Genomic DNA, 18,746 nt, shown 5'->3' on the forward strand with positions numbered 1-18,746 from the left:
GATTATATTTCCATATGAGTCAAGCTTGTAGATGGACCTTAAATCTTTTCAAGTAATAGGCCATTCCGATCGGGTCAAATTATATTTGTAATTCTGGACTGAACTTGGACTTTGTTTTTTTTTTTGGAGGTTTATTATTTTTGTTTTTGGACTTATTTCTGGGCCCGGCCAAAATTAAGTGTCTACAACCACCATTCCACATTATGACATGACATATTTTCTTCAAATGAATAAGTTTTGGCACTTTTTTACAAACACCTAAAACCTTTCAAATTCAGTTTCAATTATATGTCCACCCAAAATCTATATATAAAATAAGTTTATATTGCCTAAATGTACCATTTATCCAATTCAAATAATCAACCAATTCAACAATTCTTTTAATTTTTTCATTGAACAAATTTTCATTTATAAACATACACATATTAACACTTAACCAAATAGACCATTCATGTATCACAAAATATGCCTAACTCAAAAGCTATGACATTCACAACTTTATATATATAACATATGGCCAAACTGAATTATCAAATTCTAACACAACCTAGGTACCTGTTGTATAACGAACAAAAGAAACTATACAAACATGGTTGCGTCTGGGAACCTCATCTGGATGCTAAAGTCAATGCTTAGAACCTCAATATGAACCTAACATACATACGAAAAACAAAATTGTATGCTAAGCGATAGAGCTTAGTGATATTTCCATTATTCAAAACAATATAATACAAAATCCAAATCATTTTTATACAATAAACTTCAAATGCAAATATTAACTAATTTACATACAACTATGTAAATCTTTAGATAATGTAATTATGTGCATATGCCACAATATAAACTAAATAAGCCAATTGATTCAACTAACATATTATTTCAACTAACTAATCAATGAACATATCATGCCAATTTGATTTACATTCATGTTTCCTCTACTTGTATGCATTTAATAAAGTTCATATATAATTTTTGAATCGAAAAAATTCGGCCATTATCGTTCCTTATCGGCCCTTAGGCTCGTTTAACCAGTTTTCATTACCTTTCATGTGCTATCAATAATTATATGTCATAAATACATACCTATAGTACAATTTCATAATGTCGAATACATTTTCAAATATCAATCAACAAATCTTCAATTTATACTCCTAATTGGCATGACTCGAACTTAAAGATTGCGCGTTCATATTGTGCAAATCAAATATGTTCATATGTGAAAGATTTGGACGTTATGTTCACATGAATCAAATATGTTCATATGTGAATTATGATAAAGAAAGCCTATAACTTATTGTGCAAATCAATTGAAAATGAGCCTTGGGGGCCGAAATGAATACGAATGAGATGATAGACTCCAAAAAGGAATTGAATGGTAAGTTAAAAGGTAAATGATATGGATTCATTATGAAATTTTGATGACTTAATGTCAATGACATGTCTGTATAGATGTTGAATTCATGATGGCTTATTGAAAGGTAAGTGGCAAATGAATTTAATTGGTTAAAAATGATAAATGTTGAGTAGATTGGTTTGTCATTGCTATAAGAATGCTCATATATATATAATATAATGAATTGTGTTGCATTATGAGATATGTATTGGTAGATACTGAGATTATGCCTATTATGCTAAATTGCTAATGTTATGTTATAATATCTTGAATCATGAAAGTACCATTGAGCTTTATCGCTTAGCACACGGTTTTGTTTATTCTGTACGCAAGTATAGGTATTTCTCGAAGCCCTAAAAAGTGCAGTTAGCATTTAGATCGTAGCTTTTAACTTAACTGAATCTGTATAGCTCTTTTTCTATTTTGATCAAATGGCATGTACCTAGGATTATCTAGTCCTAAGTTGGAAATGGTCAAATTTTTTTGTAAATGAGTTGGTGAATATACGGAAATGGTTTTGATCATGCATGGAAATGGTACAAATCGTTTGGTAATTGAAAATTGAGCATGTCTTGTTTGTGTTGGATGATCAATTGTGGCCTTAAGGCCAATTATTGTTGATATATGTTAGCTTTGGAATGTCTAAAATTGGGAGTTAGTGGATTGTCGAGGATGTCACGACTTCACACCTTGAATGTCACGACACTAGCCCTCTTCGTCGTGACTTCTCCTATTTGATATCGTGACGTTAACCCTATATTATTTTGAGAACTTTACAATTTGGTCCTTAGGTTGGGAAGTTTGCTCACTATCTTTAAAGTCACGATGTCAAACCCTGAATGTCGTGAAATCGACCTGGGATGTTTTGATAATGTTGTAGTTTAATCCTCGTTCGACCCTAGGATAGCATTGAGCTTTCATAAGCTTGTATATGACCTGGAAATGATTATATATCGTATATCACACATGCGATGCTTGTATCTAAGTGTTTAATGATGAATTTGAATATAGTGTATCATAGTTGCTTCAACAACGAATGTGATATCCTGTAACTCGAACTCGATTATCGGGTTAGGTTTGGGGTGTTACAATTTAAAATAATAAAAAATAAAATATTAACATTATTTTTAATTAAATTATAAAATCATTTGTTATTATTAAAAGTGAAATGGCTCATTTAGGCGAGATGAACTCAAAGCTAAAAAAGTTTTGTGAAATCGAGCCTTGGCATAGCCTCACCCATAAACACCTCTAATGGTAATAAGTCTCTCCAAAGTTTGAGCTATTCATTCACCAATATTAAATCATATTTGACCAAGTATTTTTAATTTAATTCAAATAATTTATATATCAAAAATATTTTAATTAAATTTATTTATAAAATATATTAAATATTAGTGTAAAATGATTTTTAAATAAAAAAACTCTAAACCGATTCAAATTAAAATTTAAAAATTAGTGTAATTTTTTTTCAAAATAAACTATATAAACATTTCAAAATTAATTTATTACTTTTTCATCAACATGAGATCCATTTTATATAAAAACCTTTTAATATAGTATATTTTAAAATATATATAAATTTAATTTGAACCGATTTTGAATTTGTATCTTTGTTTAAAATTATTCTACACTAATATTTTATATACTTTATAATTGAATTTATATAAAAATATTTTTGATGTATAATTAATTTGATTTAAAATAAAAAATTTGTTCAAAATTGATTTAATATAGACGAAACGAATAGCTTAAAGTTTAAAAGATCTTATCACCATTCATGGGTAAATGATACTTTTTTTTATTTTTAGAATTTTTATACTTTTCATATTTCTAATTTTTTAATTTTAAAGAGTTTTAATCTTTCACAAATTTTTACAATTTTTATTAAAGATATGGAAAAAATTGAATTTTAAAACCTTTTTTTGTAATTGTTTAAGTACTTTTAAAGGGTAAGGACCAATTTAACAAAAACTATAAATGTTGAAGGCTAAAGAAGTTGTTTTACCTTTTTTTTTATAACAATCATATTAACAATTCTTACAATAAAATTAAATTATAGAGACTAAATTTTAAATTTCTAAAGAGTATATAGGCGTTTGGCATATTTAAACCACTAATCAATTGGAAAATTTATTTGCTTAGTAAATTTTTTAGTAGGTATTTTATACATATACGCATAAGCATGTTTATGTTGAATGCATGCATAAAGTCTTTTTAAAGTGTTAGATTTTATTGAAATTGTTTAATGCTTCATTGGTATATCTCTTATTGAAATTCAATATGTTTATGTCTTATTTAAGTGTTTGTGCTTAATTTTTCAAGGAATATTTTATTAGGGAGAGTTCTATTTTGAAAATGACTAAATGATTTAAAAGGAACTTTTCAAAATGCAAATTTCTCTTAAATTTATCAAAAAGGGGGAGATTGTTAGCTTTGATGTTTTAAGCTTTTGATATAACAACTTTTAAAATAAATTTTATATGTATTATATTTCCCAAGTCATTTGCTGAAAATATGGTTGAAAATTTTATCAAACATTTTTAAAGCATTTTCAAATACTTGCAATGTATTCAAAAATGTGTTTTAATTTATTTAAATATTTTTGGGTTACTACCAAAATGTTCTAAGTTGTTTAAAATGTTTTTAAAGGACTTTGGTATGCAAATCTTAACACCTACGACTATATGTCTCGAGACATGAAAACTTTGAAGCAAAACTCTACTGCAAGGGCTACATGTTTAGAGACATTAGCCAGTATGTCTAGAGACATATCTCGAGACATAGCCTGCCAACAGTTATTTTTCAACCATATCTCGAGACATCTTGCCAAATCTCAAGAGATACATTGCAGGAACAAATTTTAAGCCTGAAATTAATGCTTCCAATGGCTAGAAATCATCTACAATGCCCATATTATTGAGAGACGTATTCAAGCATCAAACACAAGAGAATCAACTTAAATTTTTTATTTTCATCACTTCTTTTGTACATATTATTGAGAGTTCATTATAACATCTCTTTTTACTCTCAAATCTCTGTATTTAGAGCTTCAATTTGCAAACACACACCTACTAAAGGTTCAGTGTTAGTTTGCTCATCTTTTCTTTGTTGTAAAGAACATATTTAAAGTTTTTGAGGTATAAAATATTAAGTAGATTGTAAAGGGTTTCTAGTTGAGCCAAAAAAGTTATAGGATTTTAGTTGAGCCATAAAAACTAAGAGAATGTTCTATCTTAGCCTTGTGAAAAAAATATGAATTGTAAAGGCTATACCTTTTCCTTGAAAGGTAACAATTCAAGTATAGTGAAATGAAAAATCCTTGGTTGAGGTATACCAAAGTAGTGGAGGTAGACAATTGGAGTTGAAACACTAAAAATCGAATTGTCCAAGCTTTTCTTCCCTTTCCTTATCATTTAGGATAATTTTGCAAAGAATTTAAAAAAAACTAATCCATCCCCTTTTGGTATTTTGGGCCTAACAATGGTCAATAATCTCCACCTCACCACAGCCTGAATAGTATGGGTCAACGTTACACCCCTTTTCCAACAAATGGGCTCTATATGAAATAAAATTCTTTAAACAATGCCATACAAAATCTTTCACTTTGGGAGGAAGGTGGGCATTCCAAATATGCGACCCACTAGCAACAAGAAGGTTTTGCTCAATATTCATAAAAGAATTCACTACAAGCACATAATCGGATTGGACCATATAACTACCTTGGTGAAATGCCATACAAGATCAGGCAACTGAAGACTAAAGGGAATGATCATGACTCGAGCTACGTCCAATGAAACCAGAATGCCTTTAAGAAAGGATTTATCCCAAACCCCCATCACTTTGTAACAAATCTTTCACCCTTTATATCTTTTATGCCTAGTAGCGGGGAGGACATAACATAAAAATCTCGATCATTCATGAGCCAAGGGTCGTGAAACACTCTTGTATCGTTTCCATTACCAAAGCGCCAATGTATACCTTTTACGAGCAACCATTTGGCAGCATGCAAGCTTCTCCAAATGAAGAAAGGATTATGCCTTTCCAATGACTCTAGAAAATTGAAACAAGGGAATTATTTTTCTTTGAACACCCTAGTCAATAGAGACTTCAGAGAAAACTTACAGCATGGTTGGTTCACTGTTTACTTCATTCCATTCCTGCCCAATTCCGCGCGCTACAGTGATTTTTTGCTATTACACCGTTTGGTTCACCATTTACTTCATTCCACCAATTTGCTATTACGCTCATATTACCTTAGATGCTGTAATAGGTATTCCGGGGTGAGGGCACTAAATTTCTATTCAACACTAGACGTGTAAAATTTATCCCCAAAATAGCCTGCTTTCTTCTCCCTTGCTCCAGATTTCTTCCAACATTTTTCCCCAAATCAACAGCACGTTCGCCCTTCATCTTCATCTCCGGTACGTTTTTTTTTATTTCATCTCCTGTTTTTATTTCTCCTTCCTCATAACTTCATAACTCTTCTTGTATAAAACTTCATAACTCTTCTCATGGTCATCTTTGATTGTCAAAATTTGTTATGGGTCTCTGATATATTTCTTTGTTTCCTTGGCTTATGAAACTGAAGGCACCAGCTGTTTTTTTTTTTGTTTGATTCTTTGATTGTCAAAATTTGTTATAGGTCTCTGATATATTTTTCAGCTTCTTATCTCTCATTCCAGGTTGTGTATTTTCCCCCTATAAACTCTTTTCTTAATGAATATTTTTCATTTAATCTCTGCAAATGTTAGTTCATTTGGTGCTACGGTTTTTTATTTATCTTCAATTTTGTATTTCTTCATCTGGGTATTAAGCAAGTTATGTTAATTTCACTCAGTCATTGGTTTTGGTTTCATAGGAAGTTGGCTTACGGTCAATTGTATTTTTTTTAGGTAATGATGGAATTGGATTTTTTGTAGGCATTTTATATTGGTGTTTAGGAATTTATGTTATTTTTCGATTTATAGGAAGTGAAGTAATGGTTAATTCAAGTTATTTTAGGTTAATTATATTTGTTGGGAATTTCTCTTCAAGTTCTTATAATGGAGTGAGAAAGTATATGTAAGGTAGATTTTCCATGTCAAACAGTTTTTCTTTTTCTTTTTGTGTGTGTGTATGTGTATGTATTCTCTTTAGCTTTGAAGGATGGACCTAATAATTGTACAAAGGGGCAATCTAAACTCTATTACTACTGATTTTTTGTTAGATTAGAGTGAATTAGATATTAAAGACGGGTTTGCAAAAGACGAGTTTGCTAACTGAGGATAATAATCCTTTCAACCTTCTATTACTCTGGTTTTGTTAGTTAGTGGCTTGGTCAATTTATCAAGTATTTCTTGATTCAAAGCTTAGCTTAAAAGTCAATATATGTGTAAGAATGATAAACCTCCTATTAGATGCAGCCTATGCAAACAATGTTGTAGTGAGGACTTTAAAAGTACATCCAGCTCCTTGTGGTGCATTAGTTTAATGCCGTGCAGTATGGTCTCAACCCAAACACCATGTAGTAGTATAATAGCCCAACTGAATATCTTCTTGTGCCTTACCATGCCATGGAATTTTTGGCAACTAGTAGTACAAATGCCTATACATAGATATGGTTTGATGGGTTAATGTAATAAGAACTAAAATTTTTCATTCCAAAAATTTCTATTTAAAGGTTCAGGACTATGTTTGAAATGAATGTTTTTCTATGGCAAAACACCTAGTGTTCAGTTCACTAATTTCCTTGAAACTAAGGTATGGAAAATGGTATTGCTAAAGTTATAGTATATATTGTTTTGGATTGTGGTTTTCTAGACAAACAAGGGAGGTGCTTGCTTGAATATTCTTAAGAATATATTAGGTGTAGAAACTTGCTGTCTATCTTCGTGCTATTGCTTATGGTCGATCTCTTGAGCCTTTTAAATATCATAAATGTTCTATGTGGCTGGATGACTCTGGATTGTCCCTTTCTTTTTGGTGGTGGTGGTCTTTTCTTTGAAGTGCGAATTGATAATTTCCCAATACAATGGTGTTTAACTTGTTTGTTCCTTCCATATAACTGTTTGATATTTCTTTGTTCTTTGTTTTCAAAAGGAAAACTAATAATAGATGCTGAAGCTGATTGTGATCAAATCAATAATTAATTCAATTTTTGAGCAGGTTTTGGATCGCGGGGAGAAGGTTGAACTTCTAGTGAACTGCTCCTCCACTTGATAAAAAGAGCATAGAAGATGAGACTATTTGGATACATAATCAACTTTTAATGAATTCATATATATTGTTCTGCAATAAAAGAACTGAAGAAAGATCGTAAAGGTATCATTCTCTTGAACAAAATTAAGAAGGAAGATATTATGAGGTTCCTGGAATTGCATCATGTGGAGAAGTTTGATGTAAGTATACTAAAACTTTTGTTCAAAGTTTGAAATTAAAATGCAAACTTACATGTATGTTTTCTCTCTATGCTAGGTTCCATTTATTGCCATGTATCGGAAGAAGCAATGTCTGAGTCTGCTGGATGATTTTGAGCAAAATGAGGCTGAGAATGAAGATAATGATGATGTTGGACAATCAAGGCAATTGAAGTAGCATAAGGTAAGTTTTTTTTATTAAATTTTGCTTATGTGCCAAGAGTTGAGAGTGGCTCAGATGCCTTAATCAATGGCTGAGCCATAATAATGGTCTCTATACTATGATGGTATACTGAAAGTGTGACATCCAAGAGCAAGTTCTATTTATTGCATTATTTTCAGGTACTTTGGATTATAAAAGAATTAGACATGTGGTTGCTCCTTCAAAAGCGTAAGAGTGTGCTTCAGATGCAGCAAAAGAAAAATTACGATGAGGAATGTCTACAGATTGATAACAGTGAAAAGTATACTTTGAATAAGCAGTTATTCGAATCAATATCAAAGTCTCTCAATGAAGCTGAAACGAAGGAAGAGATTGATGACATGGATGCAAAGTATACTTTGAATAAGCTGTTACATAATCTGCAGCATTTACAATTTATGTTTTTTGGATTCATTCGGTTGTAGGTGTTGAGTAGTATATGTATGATGTATCTAGTGTAGGTCTATTCATTATTTTTGAAAATTTTTAATTACAAAATTCTTAAAAGATCCATGTTTAAATGTTAATAATACTATATTTTATTTGCTAAAAAAATGAATTTGACAAAATGAAAAAAAATTGGTAGCTCGTAGTAGAACCACTAGTCTATCTCTCGGCATGTAATAATTTTGTGAAAGAAAATATTGGTATAGTTATTGTTTTATTTTGTATTCACATGTACATATCGATCCAAAGGCTTTAATATTATTCCATACTAAGATTTTTTAATAATCTTTTTACTTTTCTATTTTTAATGAATTTGAGATAATTTTGTTGAAATATAATTTTGTAAGTTTTATAATTGATTGGATTTAATATATTCCTCATATAGATATTATGCAAAGGTATTCCTTGATTAAATTAAATTTATATCATAATATTAAAGTCACGAAGATGTGACTCTCCCAAAATGGTAAATTTGTAATAAAACCTTTTAAATTTTATCAAATCATAAATTAATATAATGATAAAATTATAATTTGATCTCTTATAAATTAATTATTCATTTTAACCTTAAAATAATTTTTAACTTCTCCCTACTTTTAGCACATTAAATTGTAATGCAATTTAAAAATAATAAAGTAGATTATATATTATTTTAATAATATTATATATTATGATTTTTAATTCATATAATAATTATATTAAGAATATTATTGAATTGTATATTATTTTATTAAATTATATTTAATAATAATTATGTTAAAATATGATTAAATTATTTATTATTATTTTAATAAAATATATTTAATAATAATGTTATTAAAATTTAATAACAATAACAATAATTATCTACCTAAACAAATTATGCTAAGGGTACTTTAGTCATTTAAGCCTTTTTTCCTTATACTATTACAACATCTATTCCATTCAACTAAACAAAAGAATGCTATTACAGCTCTATTCCATTCCATTACAGCTTTATTCAATTACAGCCCTATTTTATTACAGTGAACAAAACGTGATGTTAATTGATTCCTAACTTTCAATTAAGACATTAATTATATGTAATTTTCTATTCAAACCTTAATTAAGTATGATTTTTCTACTAAGATATTAATTAAATTTTAATTATTTTACTTTTTTTTGTATTTAAGCTTTATTTTTATGTTCTATTTCCTAGAACTTAACTTGGGTAAAAAAAAAAAAAAACTTGCTAAGCAATTTATTTACGAGTTAACTATACGGTTGGTCACTTAACTCTCATAAGTTTTTATTTTAGGCATCAAAAATAAAAGTTTGCAAATTTAGGCTATGTTGTTAGATGCTTTTATCATTTCAGTCACTGTTGTTACAATTTTTATCATTTTAGTCACTTGTCATTAATTTATCATTACATAAACTCATTTCAATTACCGAACTTTAGTAAATTTTCATTTTGATCACTCATTTTAATTTATAAAATTATACCAAAAATATTTCTTTTATAGAATTAATTTTAATTTTAAAAATAGGTTTTACAAATAATTAAGCTATTCAAATACTAAGATGAAAGTCACATTTTTCACATATAACTCAATTCTATTTAAAAAAAAGGTTTTCACTGTTTAAAAAACCCAATAATTTTGTAAAACCCTAATTTTCTCTTTGACTAAAAAAATAAAAGAAATTAAAAGATAAAATTATTTTTAATTGTAAAAATTTAAGTTTTTCCTTTTATTAAAAAATAAAATTAATTCGGGAAAAAATAAAGGAAATGAAAAGGATAAGTTGGGATTTTGTTGTAAAAACTCAAAACTTTTTTCTATAAAAACGCACATAATTCCATATAAAATGGATTTTAGTGGGAAAAACTAAAAATAATTCTTAAAAGACAAAAAATGAAAACTGAAGGATTAAAATGAATGTATCTAATGAGGAGTGCATATAACTATAATGATTAAAATGAAAATAATATATAATGATAGTGCCTAAATTATAAACTTTTTATTTTCGGTATCATGTTTATTTATTTATTTTTAGTATATTTAATTAAAGAAAAGACAAGAGGGAGACTCAAAGTGAAGCAGCGTCCCTTTGTAATCATAGAAAATTAGATAAAGATTCACACAGTTCCTGTTTCTCTCTTTGTCTGCACGAAAAGAAGGAATCAACACAACACCAACCAACCATAAACCCTAGCTAGAACAAATCACCTTTTTCACCTTCTATCTTCTTCTCCATCCTCTCTCTGTCTCAATTCGTTTCCGTTTGTGATGGCTTCTACATCTGCCTCGTGGTCTCCAAGCTCTCCTCAGCTCCGCTTGGCTTTCCGTTGCAGGAATTGTAGGGAACCACGTCCGCTTCTCCTGCTTGATTATCGTCGTCCTCGTCTGCTCTCGGTTTCACTAAGCCGGACTAAGGAACTGGAACGACGTCGTAATGTTGCTTCGCGGATTGTATCGGACTCCACTGCTGGGGCGGATACTTTTTCCGGCTGGTCCGATTCGGATACTGTTGAAGATTCCATTGGCTCGGGAGGGAGAAGAAGGTTTGGAGGTATTTATCTATTATACCTTGCACAAACAAATGTTCTCACTACTTCTCTTGGCTGAATTTCGGCTGTCTTTTGTTTTCAAGAGTTGAGTAGAAGAGAATAAGAAAATGTTAAAACATTTCTTGCTTGCAATTTGGCTTCTTAATTATGTTTTCTGATTAAGTTTTTAATTATGTTTCCTTGCACTAAATGTTAGTTTACTGTCTGTTAATCAAAGCTATTTCATAGCAGTGAAGCATATATGAATCATATGATATTTAGGCATTGAATTTGAGGCATAATCCCGCAAATAGCTTTCAGGGTTGTTTGGACTAATTAAACTAGTTGGTTTCCATATTATGGACTAATAACAATTCGTAAGTAGTTTGCTTTTAGGAATTATGGGAGCTGGATCAGCTGGACTTGTGCTGGTAGCAGGGTTTTCCTTTGCAGCAATGTCCCTAAGTAATCGAAGCACTTCCAGTAAGTGGTCTCTTTCAATTTCACTTGGTTCTATTACCATGCTCTTCTATCTATTTATATTCTGTTAATTTTTTTTGGTTTCTGTGTTTATTGGACTTAATTTAGATGAATTGACAACAATCCCCGAGAACTGGTGTTGAAAGATTATACCATTTGTTGACTGCAGGACCCAAACAGCAGTTGGAACCCTTAACAGCTCAACAGGAAGTTTCATTTGATAACGATAGTGAACAAGCCAAAGAAAATGAAATTGAAACAGGAACACATAAGGATCTTTCGGCACCTACCGAATCCAGCGGCACTTCTGAAAATAATCTTGATAATGACAATGGGACGTACTTAGTAGACAGTTCGACGTCCAATGGTGATAGTGCCAGTAACACCAGTTCTATTCAAGAATACAGGCAGAATGTTTCATCTTTGGATGGGGAGTCAGCTTTCCTGGACACAACTCCGATATCACCTAACTTGCCTGAATCTGATGCTGTGGGTGTCTCTTCTGTTGCATCAAACCTAAGAGAGTCAGATAGCAACCTTGACATTGGTTCACCTGAAGCAACTTCAGAGATTGAAGACAAATTGATTAGTGTCCAAGAAACTATTGATACTAACTTGTCTGACCCAATAAACCTAGACAATGATCTCAACGAGGGAAAACTTGAAGGAAAAGAGAATTCCAGTATCTCAGTGGATTCTTCTTCTAGTTCCAATTCAATCAGTGATCCTTCAATTGTGGGCTTCTCAGTTAGTTCAGAGTTGGAACCAATTTTAGAACCTCAGGCTATACCTGAAGACAATCTGGAAACCACAGATTCCTCTCAAACTAAAGAAAACCTTGAGAGTCGCAAAATGTCTCTGCCCTCGGTTGAAATAAAGAATGCATCTCTGGAAGATAATAAGTTAAATGAGAGTGAGTCATCTCAAACAACCCCTGTGTCAGCACCTGCTCATTCATTAACAATAGAGCAAAGCAAAATTGATTGTGATGGGATGAAAGATAGCATACCAGATTTTGAATCACCAACTCCTAGGAGTTCCTTCTCCCCAGTTGGTATACCTGCTCCGTCTGCAGTTTCTGCAGATCTACAGGTTCACCCGGGAGAGGTTCTAGTTCCTGCAGTTGTTGATCAGTTTCAGGAGCAGGCACTTGCAGCTCTTCGAGTTTTGAAGGTATTTCATTCTTACTGAGATACAGAATTATTAAGTGTATTCGCCCTTGCAGATAATATGAGAACTTGTGACCTATTACTCATATATATGTATCTTTTCCAGGTTATTGAGGCTGAAGCTCTACCTGGTGAACTCTGTACACGTCGTGAGTATGCTCGGTGGTTAGTGGCAGCAAGCAGTGCTCTTTCAAGGTATATATGCCTTCTTGTTACTCCCATGTATGGCAGTGTGAAGCCATCAGGAATTAGCATGTAATAGATACCTTTATGCTTGTAAATTTAATCCTTTTTGCTGCTTGCAGGAATGTAGTATCAAAAGTTTATCCTGCAATGTATGTTGAGAATGTTACTGAACTTGCATTTGATGACATCATACCTGAAGACCCTGATTTTTCATCGATTCAAGGTTAAGAAGTGGACTTTATATTCTTGGTCATTTTGGTAGAGTAACTTCCTTTTTTGTTATAACTATTCTTGCTAATTGAGTTGCATGATTCAGGCTTGGCAGAGGCTGGACTTATCTCAAGCAAGCTTTCAAATCAAGATCTGCTTAATTACAATCGAGGCCCAGTTTACTTCTCTCCTGAAAGGTATTCCTGTTCAGACTAAACTCATTTTGCAATATAAGCATTGATATTTAGCTTGGTTAATGCTCAGGGGAGGATCCTCGTAGAACCCTCAAAAATTTTGGAAACTTGTTATTAGGCCCACCAAAATTTTGTAATTCTTATTAAGCATTTTAAATTTTTTGAAAATTTTAACTGAGTCTCAAAATTTTTAAAAGTTCTTATTAAGCCTCTCAAAAATTCTTAAATTTTTTTATTTAAACCCCAAATTTTTTGGAAATTCCGATTAAGCCCTTTAAAATGAAACCCCTAAATTTTTTAAAATTACAGCCACTATTAATGCTTACTCCAATGCTAATTTCCCACTATTTTATTGCCCATCTGCAAGGCCTTTTTCCATCTGTATTCTCGATTACTTTCCCATTGTTTTCTTAACCCATTCTCATTATAACTTATTTGTAAAATGTTAATAGAATATACTAAAACCTAAAATCATGAGTGAAATTGCATTGCAGTTTTACATTCATTATTAATTGCTTTATTTTAGATGCAAGGGTACTTTACTTCCTTTTTGTGGTTAGCTTCTTATTTTCTCTCTTTTTTTTTTTTTCTAGCCCTCTATCACGCCAGGATCTTGTTAGCTGGAAAATGGCTCTAGAGAAAAGACAACTCCCAGAAGCTGACCGAGAGGTCGCTTATATTTTGAGTTTGTTTATATGTTCATTTCATCTCTTTCTTGCATGTTATAGTGGGTATGTTATTAATTTTACCGTTTTGTTCATGTATAGATCCTCTACCAACTTTCTGGTTTTATAGACATTGATAAGATAAATCCAGATGCATGGCCTGCACTTGTAGCTGACTTGTCTACTGGAGAACCAGGAATAATAGCTCTTGCTTTTGGTAAGTCATCTCAATGGTAATTACTTTCTCCAAGTTTCATCTTATTTTTAATGATTGATATGCCTTTGTTATTGTCATTATCCTGTCAGGTTGTACAAGATTGTTCCAGCCAAATAAGCCTGTGACAAAGGCCCAAGCAGCTGTTGCTATTGCAACTGGTGAAGCTTCTGACCTTGTAAGTGAGGAGCTAGCACGTATTGAAGCTGAATCAGTGGCAGAAAATGCAGTATCTGCTCACAATGCTTTAGTAGCTGAAGTTGAGAAAGATGTTAATGCTAATTTTGAGAAAGAACTTTCGATAGAACGTGAAAAGATTGATGCTTTTGAAAAAATGGCTGAAGAGGCAAAGCGCGAGCTGGAAAGGATAAGAGCTGAAAGAGAGGAAGAGAATATGGTCCTAATGAAGGACCGTGCTGCTATTAGTGCTGAAACGAAAATTCTTTCAAGATTAAGGCGTGAAGTGGAGGAGCAGTTGGAAACCATGATAAATGACAAAGTAGAGATATCATACGAGAGGGAAAGAATTAGTAAACTACGAAAAGAAACAGAGGATGAAACCCAAGAGATTGTCAGGTTACAGCATGAGTTGGAGGTGGAAAGAAAAGCCTTATCAATGGCCAGGTAAGGAAATAAACTTTATTATCACATAGTTTTGAAACAATACTTCAACAACTTAATCTGGAGGAATGACAAATGATTCTTCAAATATATATATTAGATGCTTCATTTCATGGAATAATATTTTCAAGGATGCAGAGTGATAGGATATTTTTGTTCTCTTGTATCTTTGCAGCTAAATAAAATGTAAGATGAAACTTTGGTTAATTCTCATTTCCCGAGAATTTGCATTTATCAGATTTCAGAGTCATGCCTATCTGCTCAATCGATAAATATCCCCTTTGTTACTAGGCAGAACTGGAAATGATGCACCAGGCAAGATGATCAATGTTGAATGATTCCTGACATTGTATAAATTTGAAATCTCTGTTAAAGCTGTAAAAGTTTGACCTGTGCTAACTGCTAAATGATTCTATTAGGTAAAGTTCTAGAGTTGAGAAATACATTTGGCTTCTATATGGTGGTCAAATTAATGTTTCTGCTGCATTCCTTATCTATCATGAATAGCTTCGGCTTTTCTTCTTTAGGGGTCACTGTAATATTCAGTAGGAGTTTCAGTTATTGCCTCTTGTTTGTCTTTTTCTTTCGTTTGCCCCTTTAGTTTTTCTTCTAGATGTATGCCTGTGCTTGTTCTCATTCAATTATTAAACTGATTACTCAATTATGGTACAAAACTTCCTATAATTCAGGGCATGGGCTGAGGATGAGGCGAAACGAGCAAGAGAACAGGCAAAAGCCCTGGAGGAGGCTAGGGAACAGTGGGAAAGGCAGGGCGTCAAAGTGGTGGTTGACAATGACCTCCATGAAGAGAGTGTTGCAGGAGATACGTGGGTAAATGTAGGGAAGCAAGTTGCAGTTGAAGGAACTATTAGCAGGGGTGAAACGTTGGTGGGGAAGCTCAAGATATTGGCAAGTGAAGTAAAAAGCAAATCTAGAGAGTTCATCGATAAGATTGTCCAGAGGATCCAGTATTTGATTTCAGTGTTGAGAAAATGGGCCTCCGATGCAGGTGCAAAGGCTGAAGAATTGAAAGATGGGGCTGTGTTGAAGGCAAGGGGATCAGTACAGGAGATGCAGCAAACCACAGCAGGATTTAGTTCGGCTGTTAAAGAAGGTGCAAAACGAGTGGCAGGAGATTGTCGGGAAGGAGTTGAGAAACTCACTCAGAGGTTCAGAACATAGCCTTCCCAAGAGGTTCGTCCCCCTCCTTTCTTTCTTGGACACCAATAAATAAATTTCGCAGCAGAGAAGCATGTAATTCTTCTTCCGATCTCTGGTCATTAGATGGTACCTAGTTATCAATCTAATGATGTTTGTAAAATAAGGTGTACTAATATTTTAAATCTATTTGTTGTTGCTGCCGCTTCCTGTTAAGGAATTCAACTTGGAAATGTCCTAGTGAAGCTCATAAAATGAGCCGACGGATGAACTCATTTTTTATTTGGATAAGCTACGCTGCACCAGAATCGATTTTAACAGTTCAATCATTAGTGACTTAAAAGATAACTCTGTAATTCAGTGAGATTTTGCAGCTTTTTTATGTTGATGACCAAAACATAAATTTACAAATAGTTTAGTGATCACAAGTGTGGTTTATCTTTCTTAATTTAGGAATATACATTTTTGCTCAACTCCCAACTAAGTCTGTTAGACCCAATGATGGGCAGCTTCTAAAGCGTTTGATTGATGTCTCATCCCCTCTCAACGGGGCTCATTAAGCTAAATGCAACACAAGACGATAAAATTTGAGACCACCACTAATTGATTTGGTTTAAATAAACGACGAAAGATGCTCTCTTTACTCAATGATAATCTTCCAAATCCTTACGGCTAAGAAAACAAGGCAATACCCAACATGTCAAGGACATGCAACTAAACACAAAAATTTAGCATACATTATAAAATTAAACAAACGAGATTCAGTGCATAGTTTTCAGTCTCAAACCAATAAGTTGAAATTTATGCTAAACAAAGTTCTCTAATGAAATCATCAAGGTGACTTGTCACCAGAGAGCTTCACTTCTTCTTTTCTCCACCTCCAGGGTGAGCCCTGCAAGGAAAGCACTGAGTTCACTACCATTTTCAGAATGCAAATGCCCCTTCAAAACATAAGACAAGGAATACTTGCTTGTCCTCGGATATAAGATATTACCTCATCTTGCGGAGCACACTAGACATCTCCTCACGCTTCTTCTTTGCCCTTTTGTGAGTTCCCAACTTTCTTTTAGCAACCTTGAGCGCTCGTTTGTCCTTACCAACTTTCAGAAGTTCAGTAATCCTCTTCTCATATGGTGCAAAACCAGCAACTTCCCTAATCAAGTTCCTCACAAAATGGACTCTTTTGCTAGTTTTCTGAATTAATTAGATAAATCAGGGCCACGACTTCAAGCTAAGAAAACACCAACTAGGAAACAGACTTCTCAAAAGATAAATACAAAGAACAACAGCAGATCTAACTTGACAACCTAAAAGTATTGCTACTGCTTCCCTATGCGGTTTTCTCAACTTCTCTTTCAATTGCTTCATATTCGATAACTATTATTCTACATAAAACTTAATCAATATATGATGTACTTACTCCTTTCCGATTAGAGGGACGTGGAGCCAACTCCTTCTTGGTTACAACATGGCCCTTGTTCAGTCCCACAAAGAGGCCAGTATTTGGCTGCTTGGTAGCCATTCCTGCTCAATTGAAAACAAATCACATATAAAGAAACGGAAAACATAACACTGGAGTGGCACTGCAATCAATTCCAAATCCAAAACACAGATCATTCTGATTTGGCTCCTGCTTCAGACATGGTTGATAAATAAAAGACTTAACTCAGGACTCAAACCCTCAATTTATCGTCTTTCCTTTATAAGCCTCTCAATCAAATATGTATATCAACACACATGAAATGAAAAATGGGCTTCAAAACCTAAAAGCATAAACTTGCAAAATGGAACTAACGCACATGTATATATATACCCAAACATTTAATATACAGAATAACAACTAGAAACCAAAGCTTGTAAACAGAAATAAAATAAAAATCTAAATAGTATCATATCATCCAAAAAACCCACCAACCAAAGCACAGCAGTTGATAAATCGCAACTTAAATCGTTTACAGTCGAGGAAACCAGCTAAAGCAGCTCAATATTTGAGTTGAGTCTATCATATTTATATTTCTACGGAAGTTGCGGTTTTAAGTTAAACTTGGTTCCCCGAGAAATCGAACAGAAGAAAACATTCAGAAAGAGTAAAGTAGAAGTGAAGAGAGAAGGACAGAGAGGTACCTGTGGAGACGGAGATCTGAGGCAGACTAAAAGCAAAAAGGTATTTATTAAGTTTTTGTTCTTATATAACAAATATATTGATTCCTGATTTTAGGTTTATGGGATTGGGTTTTGGGCTTTTTAAGTATTAAAAAAGAAAAGAAAAGAAAAGAAAATTAGACATTTTCTAAATGAAACCTTCGCTTATTTGCTAAGGTACGCCTTCAATTTTTGAGATTATCCTTCATCATATTCTGATATTATGAGTTTTCCTCTCACTTTGCTTGTTTGTGATTTTAAATTATATTTGTAATTTACAAGTCTTCCTCTCACTTTCTGCGTATGCCATTTATAGGTTTTATCTAATTTTTTCCACTTTGATTTAATTGTTTTCTATTCTTCCTTTCTTGTGTTTTACATTGAGTTGATTTTTTATTGTAGTTAATCATACGTATCTTTATAACTGTACTATATTTGTAATTGGATTAGAATTGAATTGATCCAAATTGAAACATAGACTTTAATTTTTACCATTAATCTATTTGTAAACGATTAATCTAAATTTATTTACATCCATTAATATAAATTTTTAAAATGTACATTGTCGGTGAAGTTTTTAAATTCCAAAAGCAAAGTTAAGAGGCTGATAAGTGCCATATAAGGTATAGTAAAATATTTAAAAAATACATGGAAAATTTTTAAAGTTGTTTATGAAATAAAAAAGTACACTGCTAATGTACTAAATACTAACTTTATTTAATAATTTTTTATTTTATTCAACTTTTCTTTTTTGCAAA

At 32.2% G+C, this 18,746-nt stretch overlaps 2 protein-coding genes across 4 annotated transcripts; one reads left to right on the plus strand and one right to left on the minus strand.

Moving 5' to 3' along the window:
• The first annotated feature begins 10,463 nt into the window (after window positions 1-10,463).
• Window positions 10,464-16,736, plus strand: LOC108465783 (uncharacterized). 2 transcript variants are annotated; one of them, XM_017766163.2, is made up of 10 exons: window positions 10,464-10,972; window positions 11,346-11,432; window positions 11,599-12,602; window positions 12,705-12,793; window positions 12,904-13,007; window positions 13,101-13,191; window positions 13,782-13,857; window positions 13,956-14,070; window positions 14,160-14,691; window positions 15,378-16,736. In XM_017766163.2, the coding sequence occupies exons 1-10, from the start codon at window positions 10,690-10,692 to the stop codon at window positions 15,868-15,870; spliced, it is 2,874 nt and encodes a 957-aa protein (XP_017621652.1). In that variant the 5' UTR covers window positions 10,464-10,689; the 3' UTR covers window positions 15,871-16,736. The 2 variants fall into 2 exon arrangements, with proteins under 2 accessions (XP_017621652.1, XP_017621653.1); XM_017766164.2 differs by having other exon boundaries at window positions 10,833-10,972; window positions 11,335-11,432.
• LOC108469751 (60S ribosomal protein L36-2-like) lies at window positions 16,454-18,200 on the minus strand. Of its 2 annotated transcripts, none has more exons than XM_017770769.2 (4): window positions 17,971-18,200; window positions 17,267-17,370; window positions 16,841-17,040; window positions 16,454-16,738 (listed from the first exon to the last, which is right to left on the minus strand). In XM_017770769.2, exons 2-4 carry the CDS (start codon window positions 17,366-17,368, stop codon window positions 16,705-16,707), a joined length of 336 nt encoding a protein of 111 aa, XP_017626258.1. In that variant the 5' UTR covers window positions 17,369-17,370; window positions 17,971-18,200; the 3' UTR covers window positions 16,454-16,704. The 2 variants fall into 2 exon arrangements, with proteins under 2 accessions (XP_017626258.1, XP_017626259.1); XM_017770770.2 differs by lacking the exon at window positions 17,971-18,200 and adding an exon at window positions 17,758-17,874.
• Between the last annotated feature and the right edge of the window lie 546 nt (window positions 18,201-18,746).

The sequence above is a fragment of the Gossypium arboreum genome, chromosome 8 (genome assembly GCF_025698485.1).
Source record: "Gossypium arboreum isolate Shixiya-1 chromosome 8, ASM2569848v2, whole genome shotgun sequence".
NCBI lineage: Eukaryota > Viridiplantae > Streptophyta > Magnoliopsida > Malvales > Malvaceae > Gossypium > Gossypium arboreum.

Bases quoted from the DNA above. Each gene is read 5' to 3' on its own strand.
- LOC108465783 (XM_017766163.2), top strand. From the start codon at position 10,690: ATGGCTTCTACATCTGCCTCGTGGTCTCCAAGCTCTCCTCAGCTCCGC. The intron at 12,603-12,704 runs GTATTTCATTCT...TATCTTTTCCAG, and splicing joins CAGCTCTTCGAGTTTTGAAG to GTTATTGAGGCTGAAGCTCT. The intron at 13,008-13,100 runs GTTAAGAAGTGG...TGCATGATTCAG, and splicing joins TGATTTTTCATCGATTCAAG to GCTTGGCAGAGGCTGGACTT.
- LOC108469751 (XM_017770769.2), bottom strand. From the start codon at position 17,368: ATGGCTACCAAGCAGCCAAATACTGGCCTCTTTGTGGGACTGAACAAG. The intron at 17,041-17,266 runs GTAAGTACATCA...TAATTAATTCAG, and splicing joins GTCCCTCTAATCGGAAAGGA to AAAACTAGCAAAAGAGTCCA. The intron at 16,739-16,840 runs GTAATATCTTAT...CTTTCCTTGCAG, and splicing joins AGTGTGCTCCGCAAGATGAG to GGCTCACCCTGGAGGTGGAG.